Raw genomic sequence first — 15615 nt, forward strand, 5'->3', positions numbered from 1 at the left:
GACGTATTTTTGTCATAATTGCAATTCATGTTGATAAATTATACCGGACCCGTGGTAAAGCGATTCTGTCATGTATATTAAGCTGCTAAATCCGAATGTGACATAGGTTTTGATTAATCACCCTCCAGTTCTCCGATAATGCCGATTTTTCCGCGCTTTTTGGATAAAACCTTTCCCGGACTCTAAGTGTGTTAAAAATACGGTTTAAAATTGATTTCGATGTTTGATATATCGATTCTTATGTATTTTGACTCGCTAAGCCCGAATATGACCTTAGATTTTTCCTATCACCCCTCATTATCCCGGAAAACTCAATTTTCCTCGGAGAACGAGCTTTTTTGGTATTTTTGCGACGATTTGCCGTATTCTGAGGAAAACGGGGGGTTGTAAGAGGCAATTTGAGGTCGAACTCCAGTTGAATGTTTCTTAAGACGTCAGAGAAGACCTAAAGAGGAACTTGGAAAATCGCTACAACTCCATAGAATAGGAAAATTGGCGCCAAAATACCGAAAAAGCTCGTTCTCCGAGGAAAATTGAATTTTCCGGGAAAATGAGGGGTGATAGGAAAAATCTAAGGTCATATTTGGGTTTAGCAAGTCAAAATACATAAGAATCGATATATCAAACATCGAAATCAATTTTAAACCGTATTTTTAACACAAGAGTCCGGGAAAGGTTTTACTCAAAAGGCACGGAAAAATCGGCATTATCGGAGAACTGGAGGGTGATAAACCAAAACCTATGTCATATTCGGATTTAGCAGCTTAATATACATGACAGAATCGCTTTACCACGGGTCCGGTATAATTTATCAACATGAATTGCAATTATGACAAAAATACGTCAAAATTGCTCATTTTCCCGGGAAAAAGTCGCTTTTTCGGAAAAAAGAGAGGTGATAAGAAAAGACAAAGGTCATTTTCAGACCCAGTAGATCAAAATACATCGAACTAGTACTATTTAGTACCTGGAAAAAATTTTACCTACATGTTGCAGAGGTCAACAGTCGCAAAAACACCAAAAATGTCCATTTTTCCGGGTAAAATCGGCTTTTCCGGAAAATTTAAGGGTGATGGACCAAAACGGAGGTCATATTCAGATTTACCGCCTAAAAATAAATGAGAATAGTCTGATCTCGACAGAGAGACACTTTTGTTATTATTTTTATACATGTCAAAATAGGGTGGAAAAAATCTTCAGTCTTGAAAGCGCCAGAAATCACATTTGAGGTTATGTTTCTCGGTCAGGATGTTAATATTTTGTTAAACTAAGATGTAAAATGAAATCAGCGACCCAAAAAACATATGATCCAACACCTTTTATAACGGTGCAGTGCATTTTCGAATAAAGTTCCGTTAAATCCAGTCTGTGGACCATAGTGCGCCGCGCCATCATACATCGCAGTTTTCTAACTTAAAAGGTTTAACCCGTAATTATTTCATCTTTCGGCGTTACCTACAAATGTACAATTAAATCATAGGTTTATACAAAGGAAACTAAAAATCTATAAATCCATTATGAATTTATTTCAGAGTTTGTCTCTCTGAATAACATGGGTTCCTCCCTTTTAAGTATGATTCGATCTATGATGTGCCTATTAATTCGTGTCTTATTGACGCATGATAGAGAAAACACTCATCGCTTAGTATTATGCTTAACTATCTTCTCTGTTTCTACTTAACTCTACTTTCTTTTTGCGTGGCTTTTCTCAAAGCTTCTATTGTTTTCCTACGAGTATGAGAATTGTTCCACCACCCCCCTCCCCTCACTAAAGAGCACAGAACGTGGCACGACTGACTGCGGATAAACTAGACTATGCTCTCCGATTCTTTTCCTCAATTCCCTCTCCCAATTTCCTATTTTTTTAATTTTTTCTTCTTTTCCTCAATGTGTTTGTTTACTTTTATCATTAGTCACGATACTCGCGCGTTGAAGAGGGTCGAAAAGCGGTAAAAATACACTTCGACTCTGACATCCAACGAAGTCTGTTGAACCAAGTTAAGAATAAAAAAAAAAATACCCGCTTTTCAAAAGGCGAAAAAGCCTCATTGATCTTGTAGGCATTTCAAATTCAACCACTTTGGTTGTTGCGTATAAAAAATATATAATAGCGCACAGTGGAAGGAGTCCGTAGGTAAAGTCAGACAAAATTTGGAAACTTTAAAAACGTACAACAAGTACTTGAGGTTCTAAAAATGGTTCCATTGGTTTCCTCGTGAAATTTGTTCGCCAGAAGCACCCCTTTAAATTTAAAATGTATCGAAATAGTTGTCAAAATTTGCAGATTTGGTCAAAAATTTCATGTCCGACCTCTCCGATCGACTCTATCTACCGTGCGGTTTCTCCTTTCGAAATATTGAGTAAAACATTCGTATAAGACGCATACACGCATTTTTTAGTTGTCAGTAGCTTTTTTCACGCACGCAATGACGTTAGCATGTTCGGCGTTTCCTCGATAATGTAGCGAATGGACACAGTTTTTTCCTCCTTTTTTTCAATGCAAAAAAAACCCGTAGCATAAAGAACGACTATTTTGAACACTTTTTCACATTCGGCTTTTATTTCACCTGCAATGAGGCCTCAGTAAAAACACAATTTGAAGCACAAGATGTACCCGCCATTTTATTAGACATCTCGCAACCCCACTATGATATTGGATCTCAATAAATGTAGCCATTATTATTTTGTAGCCCAAACAGCTTTACTGAATTTATTACACCAATAAAATACATTTACTACACATCTCTTCAATTCGAATCATTCATATATCTGCAAATTCTCTAAAGTGGTACACATTTGTCGCATTAGCCCATGATTTGCCAAAATTCCTAAAATGTAACTGACTTTAAAGTTGAATTTTTTTTAAATTTTCACTCATTACAGCAAAGTTCTATTTTCGGATACTGGAACTATACTCACGCGCAAACGAACAAATGTTCGTTCGACTTTGAACGCAACAAGATTATTCTGGGTCGAACTAATTCCAAACCCTCGTAAACTTGACGGTACCTACGAGGATTTCTAAATTCCTCCTGCAATTCACGTATCCAACTACTTGCAGGACTGCCGGTAAATATTACCAATCGAGAAATCAGCCATCTCTTCGACGAAACTATGAGCGAGTGCGCCTCGACAAGGGGAGGTGACTTATTTTTTTACGCCAGTTATTGCCTGATCAAGACGAAACTGAGCAGTCTGAGGTCAACCAGTTTTCGGATCATCGCTCAAGAAAGTCTAGACAGTCTCAACCATCAAAGATACAATTATTTGTTTGTCTCGTTTGATTCACGCTCATCAAACTCTAGGAAGTCTGCATTCATTATGAGTCTGTCCCCAAGATTTCTGTTGCTTTTGTGTTTATTTTGTGCATGGCTTTGAATGTTTTGATTCCATGAATAATATTTTATTTACGGAACGAAGTTCTTGATAGGGTCTTAATGTCTCAGGTGCGGTGGCATCGATATTTCTTTGCAAAAAATTGCTGTTTTTCCCCTTTTTAGCGTCGGCGGCATTTTTATATGAGTTACGCATGCCGAACCTAAGGCCTGGAGCAGACTGAATTGGAACTTTATGGGATGATTCAATAATTCTGGAAGTATTCCCAATGATTGGCGAATGCCTCGTCGCGTACGCTGTACGACGCACAGTGGATCGAGTCAATGGGAGAGGCCGGATAAAATTTGGAAACTTTAAACGCTTGAAACTCTGTTTATACAAAACTTTGAGGCTCTAAAAGTGGTTCCATTGGTTTCCTCGTGAAATTTTCTTCTTTAAGCACCCATCGAAATTTAAAATATGACGAATTAAACATCAAAATTCGCGATTTTAGTCAAAAATTTCATGTCCGACCTCTCTAATTGACTCGATCCATTGTGCGACGTGCGTACATAGGAAAAAAAAGTATCCCCACACACATCATATTTGCCCGTTTATTAACAGTTTGTTTATTGTTCAACAATGATCGACAAGCGACGCGCCAAATAAGCCATTATTAGGCAAACAAGGCTTAGTTTACTAAACTTTTTTTTTTTTTTTTTTTTTAATACATCAAATTTCCAACCCAATATCAGTTCCAGCCCCAAATGAGTTCAACTTCAATATTAGTCACCCAGTCGTACAATGAGCATTCAAATGGTTCCAAATTTCTTGGAATATAATATTTGTTTTGAGAGAAATCATGCTTCTTTTTCCTTGAAAATTTCACATATTTTGGATTACATTGCGAACAAATTTGTCTGAACAAATGGGAGAAAATTATTCAAAATTTTCCCGGTAAATACATTTTTATCAAAGGAAATATGGCAACGCCTGAAGGCTCATACGGCGTTCTTCCTGAGCACAGATGCATTAGCGCCGCGCGCCGGCCGTAACGCCACATTATGGGTGCTTGCATACATACACCGTGGCTTCATTGTACGAATCATCGGGATGAAGGTCACGGGTTTCTTGCAGAACATTAAAAATCATCTGTGATTCATCAGGCGTGAATCATTTCACTCATTTTGCTCCCGTATAAATTAATAATCCTCACGTATCGGCATAAAAACCTTGACCAGGTTTTTGTTATAAAAAAAAGCGATCGCATGCTTGCATGCATGAAATTGAGAGGAGAAGTGCAAATGACTAATTTCTAAAGCACCTTCAGTTTAATGGAAGGATCGCCAGGGGCCAAATGACGAAAAGGGGCTAAGCTTTGCCAGGATAAATCAGGAAGTTAAAAATAGAATTTAATGAAAAAAATATGTTAAATATTAGTCTAGAACGTTAAAAAAGGAACCAAGAGCGAACATCAAGGACATCATCAAGAAAAGATGGAAAATTAAACTTCAAAAGTTTTTCAATAATTTTCAACGGTTTTCTCCTATTGCTAACTGAACTTGGTTTCTTCCACGATTCAATTGCAAAAATGTCCCTGAAATAAGAAAATAAATAAATAAAAAAAAATCTCAGCGGTGAATGGACACGCCAAAACGATTTAAAACGTATCAACTCCTATTTTTAGTGTATATTGTCTTTTGATTTTTTTTTACAGCTTTTCAAGAATTTACTATCATAGAATATCATTCATTCTTTGACGACGCAGAGCTTCTGAAAAAGCTAAGTGCGTAAATTATACATTCTGAGCGAGCTAATGCCAAAAAAAGCTTAAAACTTATTTATTTAAACTATGGTTGATGAAATGAGCACTTCTTCCTTAAAAAAATTTATAGGAATCAAAATTACTCTTTATATACCGAATAATTTATTGTAATACTGTCATATACGCGGTGTGAAGTTTACTTAATTTGTGTGTATCATTTATCGTAAAATTGCACAGGATGAAAATTTTACGTTCTCTGATTTTAAGATTCAGATGCTTTAAACTACAAATCATCATCACACTCCGCCATCAAACTAGGCATTGTATGCACGAAAACTTTTCCCAAATAATGGTGTCATTTGCGGGGCCGTGGACTATGCTTCCTCCGTTTGTGAGGGAAAAAACTTTTCAAGAGACAGTTTCAACCAAATTAAATCCATATTAAGAGACTTTTTGCATCTTCTAGAAAACATTCAAACCCCACCTAATAACTCGGCGCCTCTGATATCAGCGCGGCCAATCTACGCGTGGAATGGGCGCACAGTAGATCGCGAGTCAATAGGAGAGGTCGGACAAAATTTGGAAACTTTAAGCACTTTTAACTCCGTTCATACAAAATTTTGAGGTTCTCAAAGTGGTTCCATTGGTTTTTTAGTGAAATTTTACCCAAAACCACCCCTTGAAATTTCAAATGTGATGAAATAAAGAATAAACAAAAAAAATTGCAGTTTTAGTAAAACATGTCATGTCCGGCCTCTCTAATTGACTCGATCCACTGTGCGCCGACGGATGAAAAGCTATACATTTGCACTGGTAACCGGCTTGGGTGTCAAGTGAGTTCGGGCTCTTATCAGTGCTCGTAACATCGATTGAACTTGACCTTATCATTCAATCGCCGCGCCGCTAATAGCCACCGGTTTGCGCTGCTGGTGTTCTCTCGAAGAGCCACTATAAAAATCGCCCGCGCTAATCTTAATCGAGATTAATTGTCATTGATCCTTTCAGCGTGACGTCCAAACATTTTCGAGATTGATACCTAGATACGTACCTAATTTGCGAACGATTTAATTAAATTTGCAGACGACAAGAGGAATCGATCTATCCTCTATCCGCTGCCATTCTGAAGGTTACCCTGCGCACGTGACGGTGATCATCAAATAGATGAGTTGTTAAACTCAACAACTGCCCAATGGAATCACTCGGTGTATGGTCATTTCTGCCACGATAGCGAAGAGAGCAGTAAGTGAAAAAATGATGGTTTGAGAAAAGGGGCTCAGAAGTATCTGACAAGGTGGAGAAATGGTGCTGGGTCCACATCATTTCGCCGGGAAACAAAGCCAAGAAAATACCAAAAATTAAAATTAGAATAAGTTATTAATAAACTAAAAAATAAAGAATTAAAATTAGAATTAACTGTACTAGACTAGAGTCTGACTAGAGTCCCTTTATACCCAGAGTTACGACATCTCACTTTTGGTTGGGCTGAGAGTGGCCTAAAAAAATCCAATGCTAATTGGTTCTCGCTCATGGAGTCACAAATGAGTGCACCAGTGCACCAAGATGGGCGATACCTCGAATATGAACAAAAATAATGAAAATATAATTAAATTGTGGTTTATCAAGAGTGAATTGTTATTTTCATCGCACCAAAATGAAAATAGATTAAGAAATTATCCACTATAATCAATCTAATATTATTTTTTTGCAATTGCTATGGTTAGGTTTTGATCACTTTTGTTGATGTTGTTTTTGGATGACAGGCATCGCAGGATTTCTTATCTTTATCCCTCAATATCGTTCGTTTTGGTCGTGCACACTTTTGTGACACCGTGACCAGCCCACAGGGCCAGCTGATAATCGAGATATGTCTTAACTCTGGGTATGAAGAGACTCTATATCTGACTGGAAAATTTAATTGAAAGAAGCCTCCATTCTTTCTCAAATTATCACTAATCGTCTGAAAAACTCCTAGAAATCGTTTGGATGATTGAAAATCGGCTAATTTTATTTCGATTGCATAAAAATGGTATATTGCATTTTTGTACTAGGTTATTGTTAGGCAAGACAGCCGCAAGTGCTATCCACTGCATGCTTTCATGGTTGCGTTTTGGACACACAACAAACACATTCTCAGGTTCGAAATTGGTAGAAGAGGGCGGCACTTTACTTGAAAGCACTGTTTTCATCGGCTCGCTGGAGGAATATTGTCACTTACTGCTGTCTTGCCTGAAACTAAGTCATTTTTGCGCACTTACGGCTTTCTCATTTGTCTCGTCTTCATGTAAATAAGATGAATTTTGCTGTTTTAGCGATTTCAGTGATTTCATCTGAAAGAGATTTGACGAATTTTGAAGGAAACTCGATTTCGCTGACCCTTAATGCTCTCTTCGCTATCACGGCAGATTATGTGACATACTCACCACAGGAGTGTACTTAAGCTCTGGTGGATTAACCGCGCTTTCAAGATGGCTGGCCTAAGAATTTCCGAACAACTCATCAAGATTTGGAGATGTTGACTGGGAGCTGGGCTTTGTTCTTGTTGGGGTTTGCATTTGCTGCTAATGATGGCGTATCGATCAGAATGGGGATCAAAGGTTCCCGGGAGAGTTAAGAGCCGGGAATCGGAACGTGGAAGTTCCCGGGAACTCCCGATAACGTGCATGTATTCCTCCGGCAAAATATTCTGGGAAGGAGATGTTACCAGGGAATCACCGGATACTTGCTTAGGTTAGACTAATTGGACTACATGTTGCAATTTGGAGCTTTGTATTCTGTCTCAGTTCAGAAATGGACTGCATTTTGCAATTTGGAACTATAAATTTTAGCTCCTCTGGAAAAACACTTTTGTGCAAACTAATGGCACATACGTTGTTTTTAAACCGGGCTAGAATTTATAGTTCCATATTGCAAAATGTAGTCCAAATAATGTATGTACCATTTGCTGGCGGAAAGTTTAGAGTTTTGGTCACTCAAGTGGTTTAAATGTGAATTCTGTCTCTTTTATCCCCGTACTAATTGTAAGATCACAATTATCAAGATAAAAAAAAAAAAAAAAAAAAAAACACGAGAAATGACCTTTGAAAATACTGTAAGCTCTGAAAAGAGAACCCTTAGTTTTCATCGTATAACTACACGGAAAAAAAAGTCCTGTCATTTTAATCGTCACGACTGCTGAAGGAACAGCCCTTGGCTGTTAAAAAACGGCACAGCATCCTGGTTGTTAAAATAACATTACCTTTGTCTGTTATTACAACAGGCGCTTTGCTGTCACATTGACAGTAAATGAATGTGACAACGACAGCAAAATCTGCTCAACCTTCATCGAATAGTCTGTTACACTGGCAGCGCAGCTGCTGGCGTAAACGCCGGTTCCCCATCAGATTGACGTTCACGCTGCCTTCGATTTAACAGCGGCCGCTGCTGTCGAAATAGCAGCGTCGCTGTTCTCATGACAGCCAGTTCGTTTTTGAATTTAAATCCACGCTGCTGTCGATGTAGCAGCGCTGCTGCTCATGTAAAAGCTAAATCGCTCTTGAATTTTCATTCACACTGCTGTTAATGTAGCAGATACAATGCCAAGCAACTGTAAAAAATTATGGTCATACTTACATGCTTATGTAAATAGCTGATAACTGCTTAACTGGTTTCAAGTAAATGATACAAAAACCGTAGATAATATTCCGGTCAAAGTAACATTTACAGACTAAATCAGTTTCACAATGAGTTAATTTCACAAAAATTTTAACAGTTTAAATGCACAGAAACACTACACAAAGTAAACATCTTTGCAGTTCTCGGTGGGGCAGAATTGATCATGGCCTTGGGGGCAACAAATTATGTGAGGCACATTTTAAACCCTTCCTCTCCATCCGTTATTTTCTTTTTTCAAATAACCGAACTTTTCACTCGCAGCCTGGTCAGATACCGCACAGACACTGTATTACACATTGAAACACTTTACGCCATTAAGACAATGTCACGTTGGCATCATCAATAAAAAACAACGTAAGAACTAAACAGCAGATCGTGCTTATGAGTTAAAAACACCGAAAATGTATTATAAAAGGTTTCAAAAAATTCTACCAAGATTAAGATTTGCTAAATTATCACTTCATTTCATTTCAATTAAGTAGCCTAAATTTCTTTGAACGAAAGAAAAGGAAAAAATTACACAATGGAATTGGGTCGGAAAGTATAGAGGACAGGGCTAATGGTATAATCTACAGGAAACGAAATCAAAAGAGTGCCTGCATATAAATATGTAAGGCACGCTAAAAATAATAATTTGATGCACTGGACGCAAACCTAATTGAGTTGAGAGTGCGTGTAATGTCGATGGTGAAGTTGAAACCAAAAAGCACAAATATACGGCAGCAGAAATTTCGAATTGAACGGATTCATGATGATGCCTCAAAAAATGGCGTCTGCCCGCAACTGATTACAGTGTGCCCAAATTTGCTTATATCGTAAGAGTTACTTTCCTATGGAGCTACTAATTTTGCAGATCGCGCACTGAGTATCAAAACTAATCACTTTCTTCGCCAAAATTCACTCGTAAACACAATTTGAGCACGATTTCGAAACGCAAGCGCAAGACTTCTCTGACTCAAAACCACTGACTGTTGAGCAAACGAAATCCCTTTAAACAATGACATGGCGGCCTCTCAGCGAACAGACTGGAATGCGGGAACAACGCCGAAGGAAGAAACAACCGAACGCCAGGCCCGGGCGGTTGGAGTTCTGAGAATTTCCCTAACCGGGCCCTTTGTCAGGACGGCGCGCAACCCTCGAGAAGGAGGGTGGGCAGTGTGGCGGGTAGGGTAGGAGAGGTTTTCTGCGTCACCGCTCGCAGCGGGGCGATCGACAACTGTATACAACTGCGCATGCGCGCTGCGCCGATCGCGCGGGACTGGCCGGGATGGAATGCTCCGTGCAACGGACAGCATTTTACCGTCAACTCGCTGTTAAATGAGAGGCTGCTATTTCGACACCCTCGCTGTTGCTTTAGCAGATTATTTCTGCAAATTTAACGACCTTCAAAACATTAGACCAACACCTGCACGAGTGTAAATTTAAAATCCAAACGAATGTCAAAATAACGTGTGGACTGTAAAATCAAAAGTCAATGACAGTCATTCCAAAAGCTTCAGGAACTGTTGATTTAATGACTACGCCTGACGTTAACTCAGCAGTCGTGTGATGATGGAATAACACACAGAATGTTATTTCAAAAGCATCAATAAGATGTTGAGCTAACAGAGTTGCACACTTTTGTTTCAACATACTTAAAATGTTAAACTATCAGTCGCGACAACTAAAAGAACAGAGAAACGTCAAACAAATTTAACATTCAATGCGACTGTTAAAATGACAGGTCTTTTTTTTCCGTGTATGTCTTCATAGCTCAAAAATGTTAATATTCCCTGCAGAAGCCAGGTTTTAGTTCCTTTTTGATCTTGAAGGATCCCAATGCAGACCCAAACACTTCGAAATGTTTTTAATAATACCTGCACGCCCTCTTTTCCCTCCCCGCGATATCAATTGAAGCAGTGTTAAAAAATCTCAAAAAACTACAGTGAAAAAAAAATACGCATTTCCGGAGCGTCGTCATGAGTATTTTTTCGCGCGCAAAAAAAGCGCACCCAAGTTTTCGCGGCTGTTTTTTGAAATTCCGTGCGACTTTTTGAATAGTGGAACATTCAGATTTGCAATGAGCAAAATCATAAAAATTTAATCACTGTTTACATTATGATCGTCATAGATTATAACTCTGTTTTAGATATTTGTGAGCTTAAATCTTCAATTACTTGTTTATAACACTAATTTATTAATTATTCTTTGAAGAGTTATATCATTTCTAACACTATATGCAGCTAAAATCCAAATGAAAAGTCCGATCTTTCCTTTGAAGTGTGTGAAGACGTTGTCAGCCTTGTTCGTAATCCCGCCTGATTTTTAAGAGGTTATGTTTATGTTTTGTTCCGATACTCTCATATCACACAACGAAGTTGCATGAATCATTCTTGTAATCTTGCGCGAACTTGGAAGTTAGTGCCATATCAGAGCTTTTGAAAGCTCTCTGTATGTGAAAGCAACGTCTAGTAATACGCATGATTAAGTACCAGGATCGTATTTCAATTTCATTGTGTGTTCGTTGCACCTCATCTGACAATCAAAATGAACGGTTTTCTATCTCAGTTCTCTTCTCGCATTTTTCTTCTATTCTCCAAAATTCAACTTATAATCGTTCGACGGTTTTGTACATAATTGGACAGACATGATCATCAAGTCATCATCAAAGGTATGCTTTGTAATATCCTCACTGGTTCTGTTGCCTATCAAAACATTGCATGAACAACTCTTCTTTCCCTTGACCCTTTTTACGATAATAGAGGGAAGCAAACGTTCCCAGATTGCTTGAGTTCCCTAATTATCTTCCAAGAGCTAATTATTCAAGATGATTCTGTACTATCTGATTCATAATACGCGACTCTATCCAGTGAGAGACGCAGTCTTTTGGGGAGTACATGAGGATTTTACCAACAGGCGCCATTATGCCAACTAACTTTTTGCAACACTAATAGGGTCTCTTTAGGATTCGCCATGGCATTGTAAAGGGACCAACAGCATCTGAATTTTTAATTTGATCTTTCTGTTCAAACAACAGACATTATTTTTAGACTTCCTGTGGAAGTAGGTTACCCTCACTCTAGGCCAGCACGTCAGAGCCAAAAGGCATATCACTTGATTTCACTGCAAGGTACCTACCCGAAGAAAACCAAATGCTAATTCTGTTGCAATGATTTCAATGTGAATTTCAAGTTTTCAACTCAGAATGTATACTTACCCTAACTGACCCTAGAGAAAGCCACCATAACTCTTCTCTGGAACCAGGGATAAAAATTGGCCAAGGCCTCCTCATTTTTGAAAGAGGCCTCTGTAATTTTCTGTAGCGTATCGGGTTTTCCCTGCAACTTCAACTCAACGCACTTCACTAAATGTAAGTTTTACGCTTTTTTGGACGCGCTGTGTTTCCACAATAATATGTGTCAGCCTGTATAATCACGATTCAGGAGTAGTTAACTGCCGAAATTCCATGGTTTCACAAGCGACAGAATTATCCATTAGCAAAATAAAAATTAAAATGAAAACGTTTCCACAATTTTTAGGGTGGGTATGTCCACAATTTGGGATAGAGAACAATTTTTAGCCTTGCGCGGAACTGTAATTTGAAGTCTCCAAAATGTCAATCACTAATTTGTCCTGACACCCACCACTTGAGCTGTGCTCTCGGTGGGGGATGGAGCTTAAATTGAATTATTGTTAATGTGTCACTGAACTAAAATAAATGAATTGAAAAAAAAAAATTGAAACATTTTTCCGAAAATGGAATACTTTTTCATTTTTTCGACTCTGGAATCCAGATATCATCTCGTGGCTCTTTGCATACATCCGCCGATAAATCGTCGATTTTCTGACCAAAGAGCGTAACTGAGTTCTTACGTGAGCCCTGGAATGCACGAATTTGAATGATCAACACGTCTCATCTCGGAACACGGTTACGCCAATTCAGAAGACCGACAAAATGTGACGTTCTTTTGCAATATCATAAATAATCGGTCCAATTAAAATACCGACCTAAGCCAAACCATTCGCAGACCGTTGAGACTAATAAAGGAAGAGGGGGGTAGGGGGCTGAATTCTCCGCCGAGTCGTCGCGAAAAACCTGCCCCTTTTATTTTCGGCCAGAACGGGGACCAATTATGATACTACACACCATTCCCTTTTTCTAAGAATCCGCGATGAGCTTAGGTCAGTGACTGAATGGACCTGGGCCAACTTCCCTTTCCCCCTCACCCCCCCCCCCCTTGATCGTATCTGATCGTGAGAATGAGCCGCCGAAATAACATAAATTCAGGGGGAACGCTCGCCCAAGTCTCCCACCTTTCTCCGTCTCCCCTTGCATGAGTAATAAACAAGGGCGTGGGTGCCGAGTCGTGCAATAAAATGTGGGTATTTTACATTGATTTTAATGGGGGGAAATGTTGGATTTTCAGCACGATCTGGCGGCAGTGTCCGGGTCGCGGACCAATCCCGGATGCGCAAGAACCAGTTTCCTCTCGCGTTGAGGAGGAGGGAAGGACTGACCTAAGCTCCTACGACCATGGTTGAAACACCCGTCGCGGGTCGTTCACTTGGGTTACGTAAAAATTGATTGAGGTGCGGGTCCCTCGTAAATTTTGGCGTCGGATTCGGTATCTGGCTTGTTGCCTGTCATCTTTTCAAACGGCCATGCTGACCCGTTTCAGAGAAAATCACCTATATTCAAACGGTAATCGGATGTAGAACTGCTTTTTTTTTGCTAGCACACGGCCTTACGGGTGTGTCAGCGCTCTCGAAAATCCTCTTCTCTGCCAAAGCATTACAACGAGGAATCGTCGCTTGGTATCGGAATGGCGTCACGCCGGATGTCGAAGGGATTAAGTCTAATTTATTGCACTCTACAGATGTGAAAAAGCGTAACCAAATTTTCCGAAGATTCTTATCTGCTTCATGCTCTTGAAATTAAATCATCATCAACGTTCGATCTTCCTTGTTCCTTGTCTTACTTTTTGTCGATTCGTAAATCTTTCTTTATTTCCATTTTCGGAAACGAAGTGAAAAGTAATTTACCGGACAAGCGGGATAATTTATGCATTGAGATCTCGATGGTTATCGGTTGATTGACAGCAGATCTGTGCCAACTAGCACAGTATCAACAAAAACAAACATTGGACGTTCGGTTAGGCTACCCACGAAAACCAAAAAATGCCGAATGCGACGAACACCAAAGGAATTTCATTTCGACTCCTGGATGCAACTATTCGGGCTCCGTAGTTGTCCGTGTTGCATACTCACGAGAGTGAAGGCGTTTTGATTGCCCAGGCACTCACAGCTTTACCCACGGCTAGGCGCTAACGGCGGGCTTTACTGGCGCGCCAAGGAAGAACGCCGCATGAACATTCGAGTGTTGCCAAATTTCCTTCGATAACATGTTTATTATCGACGAAAGCTATGAATATTTTTCCTTGAAATTTTCGGGGAATTTGAGGTGAAATCGAGAACAATATTATCCAAAAAAATTGGAAGACAGGTATTTATAATTTTACTAATAAATTCAAGTTTTATCAAAGGACATTTGGCAGCTCCTGAAGGTTCATACGGCGTTTTTCCTTAGCACGGAAGTTTACAGTGGGGATCCAAAATGGCAGAGCGCTTTCAACTTTTCGACTCTTCTACAAAGATATTTCCGAGCATAAATACTCAAATTCAGTCTTAGGATGTGGGTATCTCTAAGCAATAGGAGAGGTGGCTTCATTTTCTTCTTCTAGCGCTCCGTCTTTTTGTCGTTGGGCTCAGCGCTAGTTTGTTTTTTCCGAGAACGACGTCATCAACACGGCCTTAAATCTTTTTCCACTGGTTCCCAGAGGCGATGAAGATTAATCGAATTGTTTGATCTGTTTCAGGGGAGCGTGCAAGCTGCACTTCGGGCAGAAACCGGTCAAAATCGTCCGGTCCGAAGCTCAGTTCCTCTACGATGACACCGGTCAGAAGTATCTGGACTGCACCTCTCGCACCACTAACGGTGAGTTTCATGCGTGTTTTTTTTCGTCCGCTCTCGTGTTTATGACGTGCGTTCGACCTTGATGCCCGCCGGTCCACGTCCACTCGGCTCGTAAAAATAAACCATTCATGTAAATAAAAACCCAACACCGCTTTTTTTATGAGCCCTCTTACGCGAGCATTCTTATGCGCGTCAAGTCCCACCAGAAAACGGACTTGTCAGGTGCTAACAACGACGGTAGGCGCTCGCCTGTGTCTATGTGCAAGAGTATTTTTTCGGAGCACAAGTGTAAAAAAAAATGATCGACGCCATTAAAAGGGAACGGTGGATAGACACGTGTGTCTCAAACGCTTCCCCTCCCCCTCCCAGCCCCTCCTCACGCACACACCCACACGACTCGCGATTGGCATTTACACATATTAAGATGTATTTATCATCCACGAGTTTGGTTTATTTTATATCTGAAACGTAGCAAAACAGGAAGTTTGCATCCCTATGTTGCCTGATTTGGCAAGCTCTTGTCTTTCTCTTTCTCTTTTCTCTATACTATAAGCTCCAAGACCTCCTAATTTTGCGAAACTGGTAACGCTTAGTTCCAGCGTTCTACCGGGCCGATTTTCATGATTTTTGCGGCTATCGACGGGCAATTGTCTCTAGATAAGCCAACTCTTTTCAGATTTTCAAAATATGGCCCAGGTTTTTTTATATTACGTGGTAAAGTTGCGAATTTTCCCATTTAAACAATGTAAATTTATACTTTTTGTCATAGTTCGTTTGAGCGTTCTACCGGGCCGATTTCCATGATTTTTGCGTGAATCGACAGGTAATAGGCCCTAAATGAGCCCGCTAAAATCAGATTTTAGAAAAAGGACCCAGGTTTTTTTTAAAATCACGTTATAAAAGTGAGTGAGTTTACAGAATGCTCCGGTAT

General features: G+C 39.6%; 1 protein-coding gene across 4 annotated transcripts in view; it reads left to right on the top strand.

The window, feature by feature from the left end:
• The window catches only part of LOC109036494 (5-phosphohydroxy-L-lysine phospho-lyase), a 56530-nt gene that overhangs the window by 6363 nt on the left and 34552 nt on the right, over window positions 1-15615 (top strand). For 2 of the 4 annotated variants that reach the window (XM_019050750.2, XM_019050749.2), the window contains exon 2: window positions 14587-14705. The exons of 1 other annotated variant lie outside the window; for it this stretch is intronic. In XM_019050750.2, the coding sequence (XP_018906295.2) occupies window positions 14587-14705 (119 nt within the window). Of the gene's footprint in view, window positions 1-11235; window positions 11382-14586; window positions 14706-15615 lie in introns of those variants that run through there. One more of the 4 variants, XM_072301424.1, reaches the window with a different exon arrangement.

The sequence above is a fragment of the Bemisia tabaci genome, chromosome 6, assembly GCF_918797505.1.
Source record: "Bemisia tabaci chromosome 6, PGI_BMITA_v3".
Classification (NCBI taxonomy): domain Eukaryota; kingdom Metazoa; phylum Arthropoda; class Insecta; order Hemiptera; family Aleyrodidae; genus Bemisia; species Bemisia tabaci.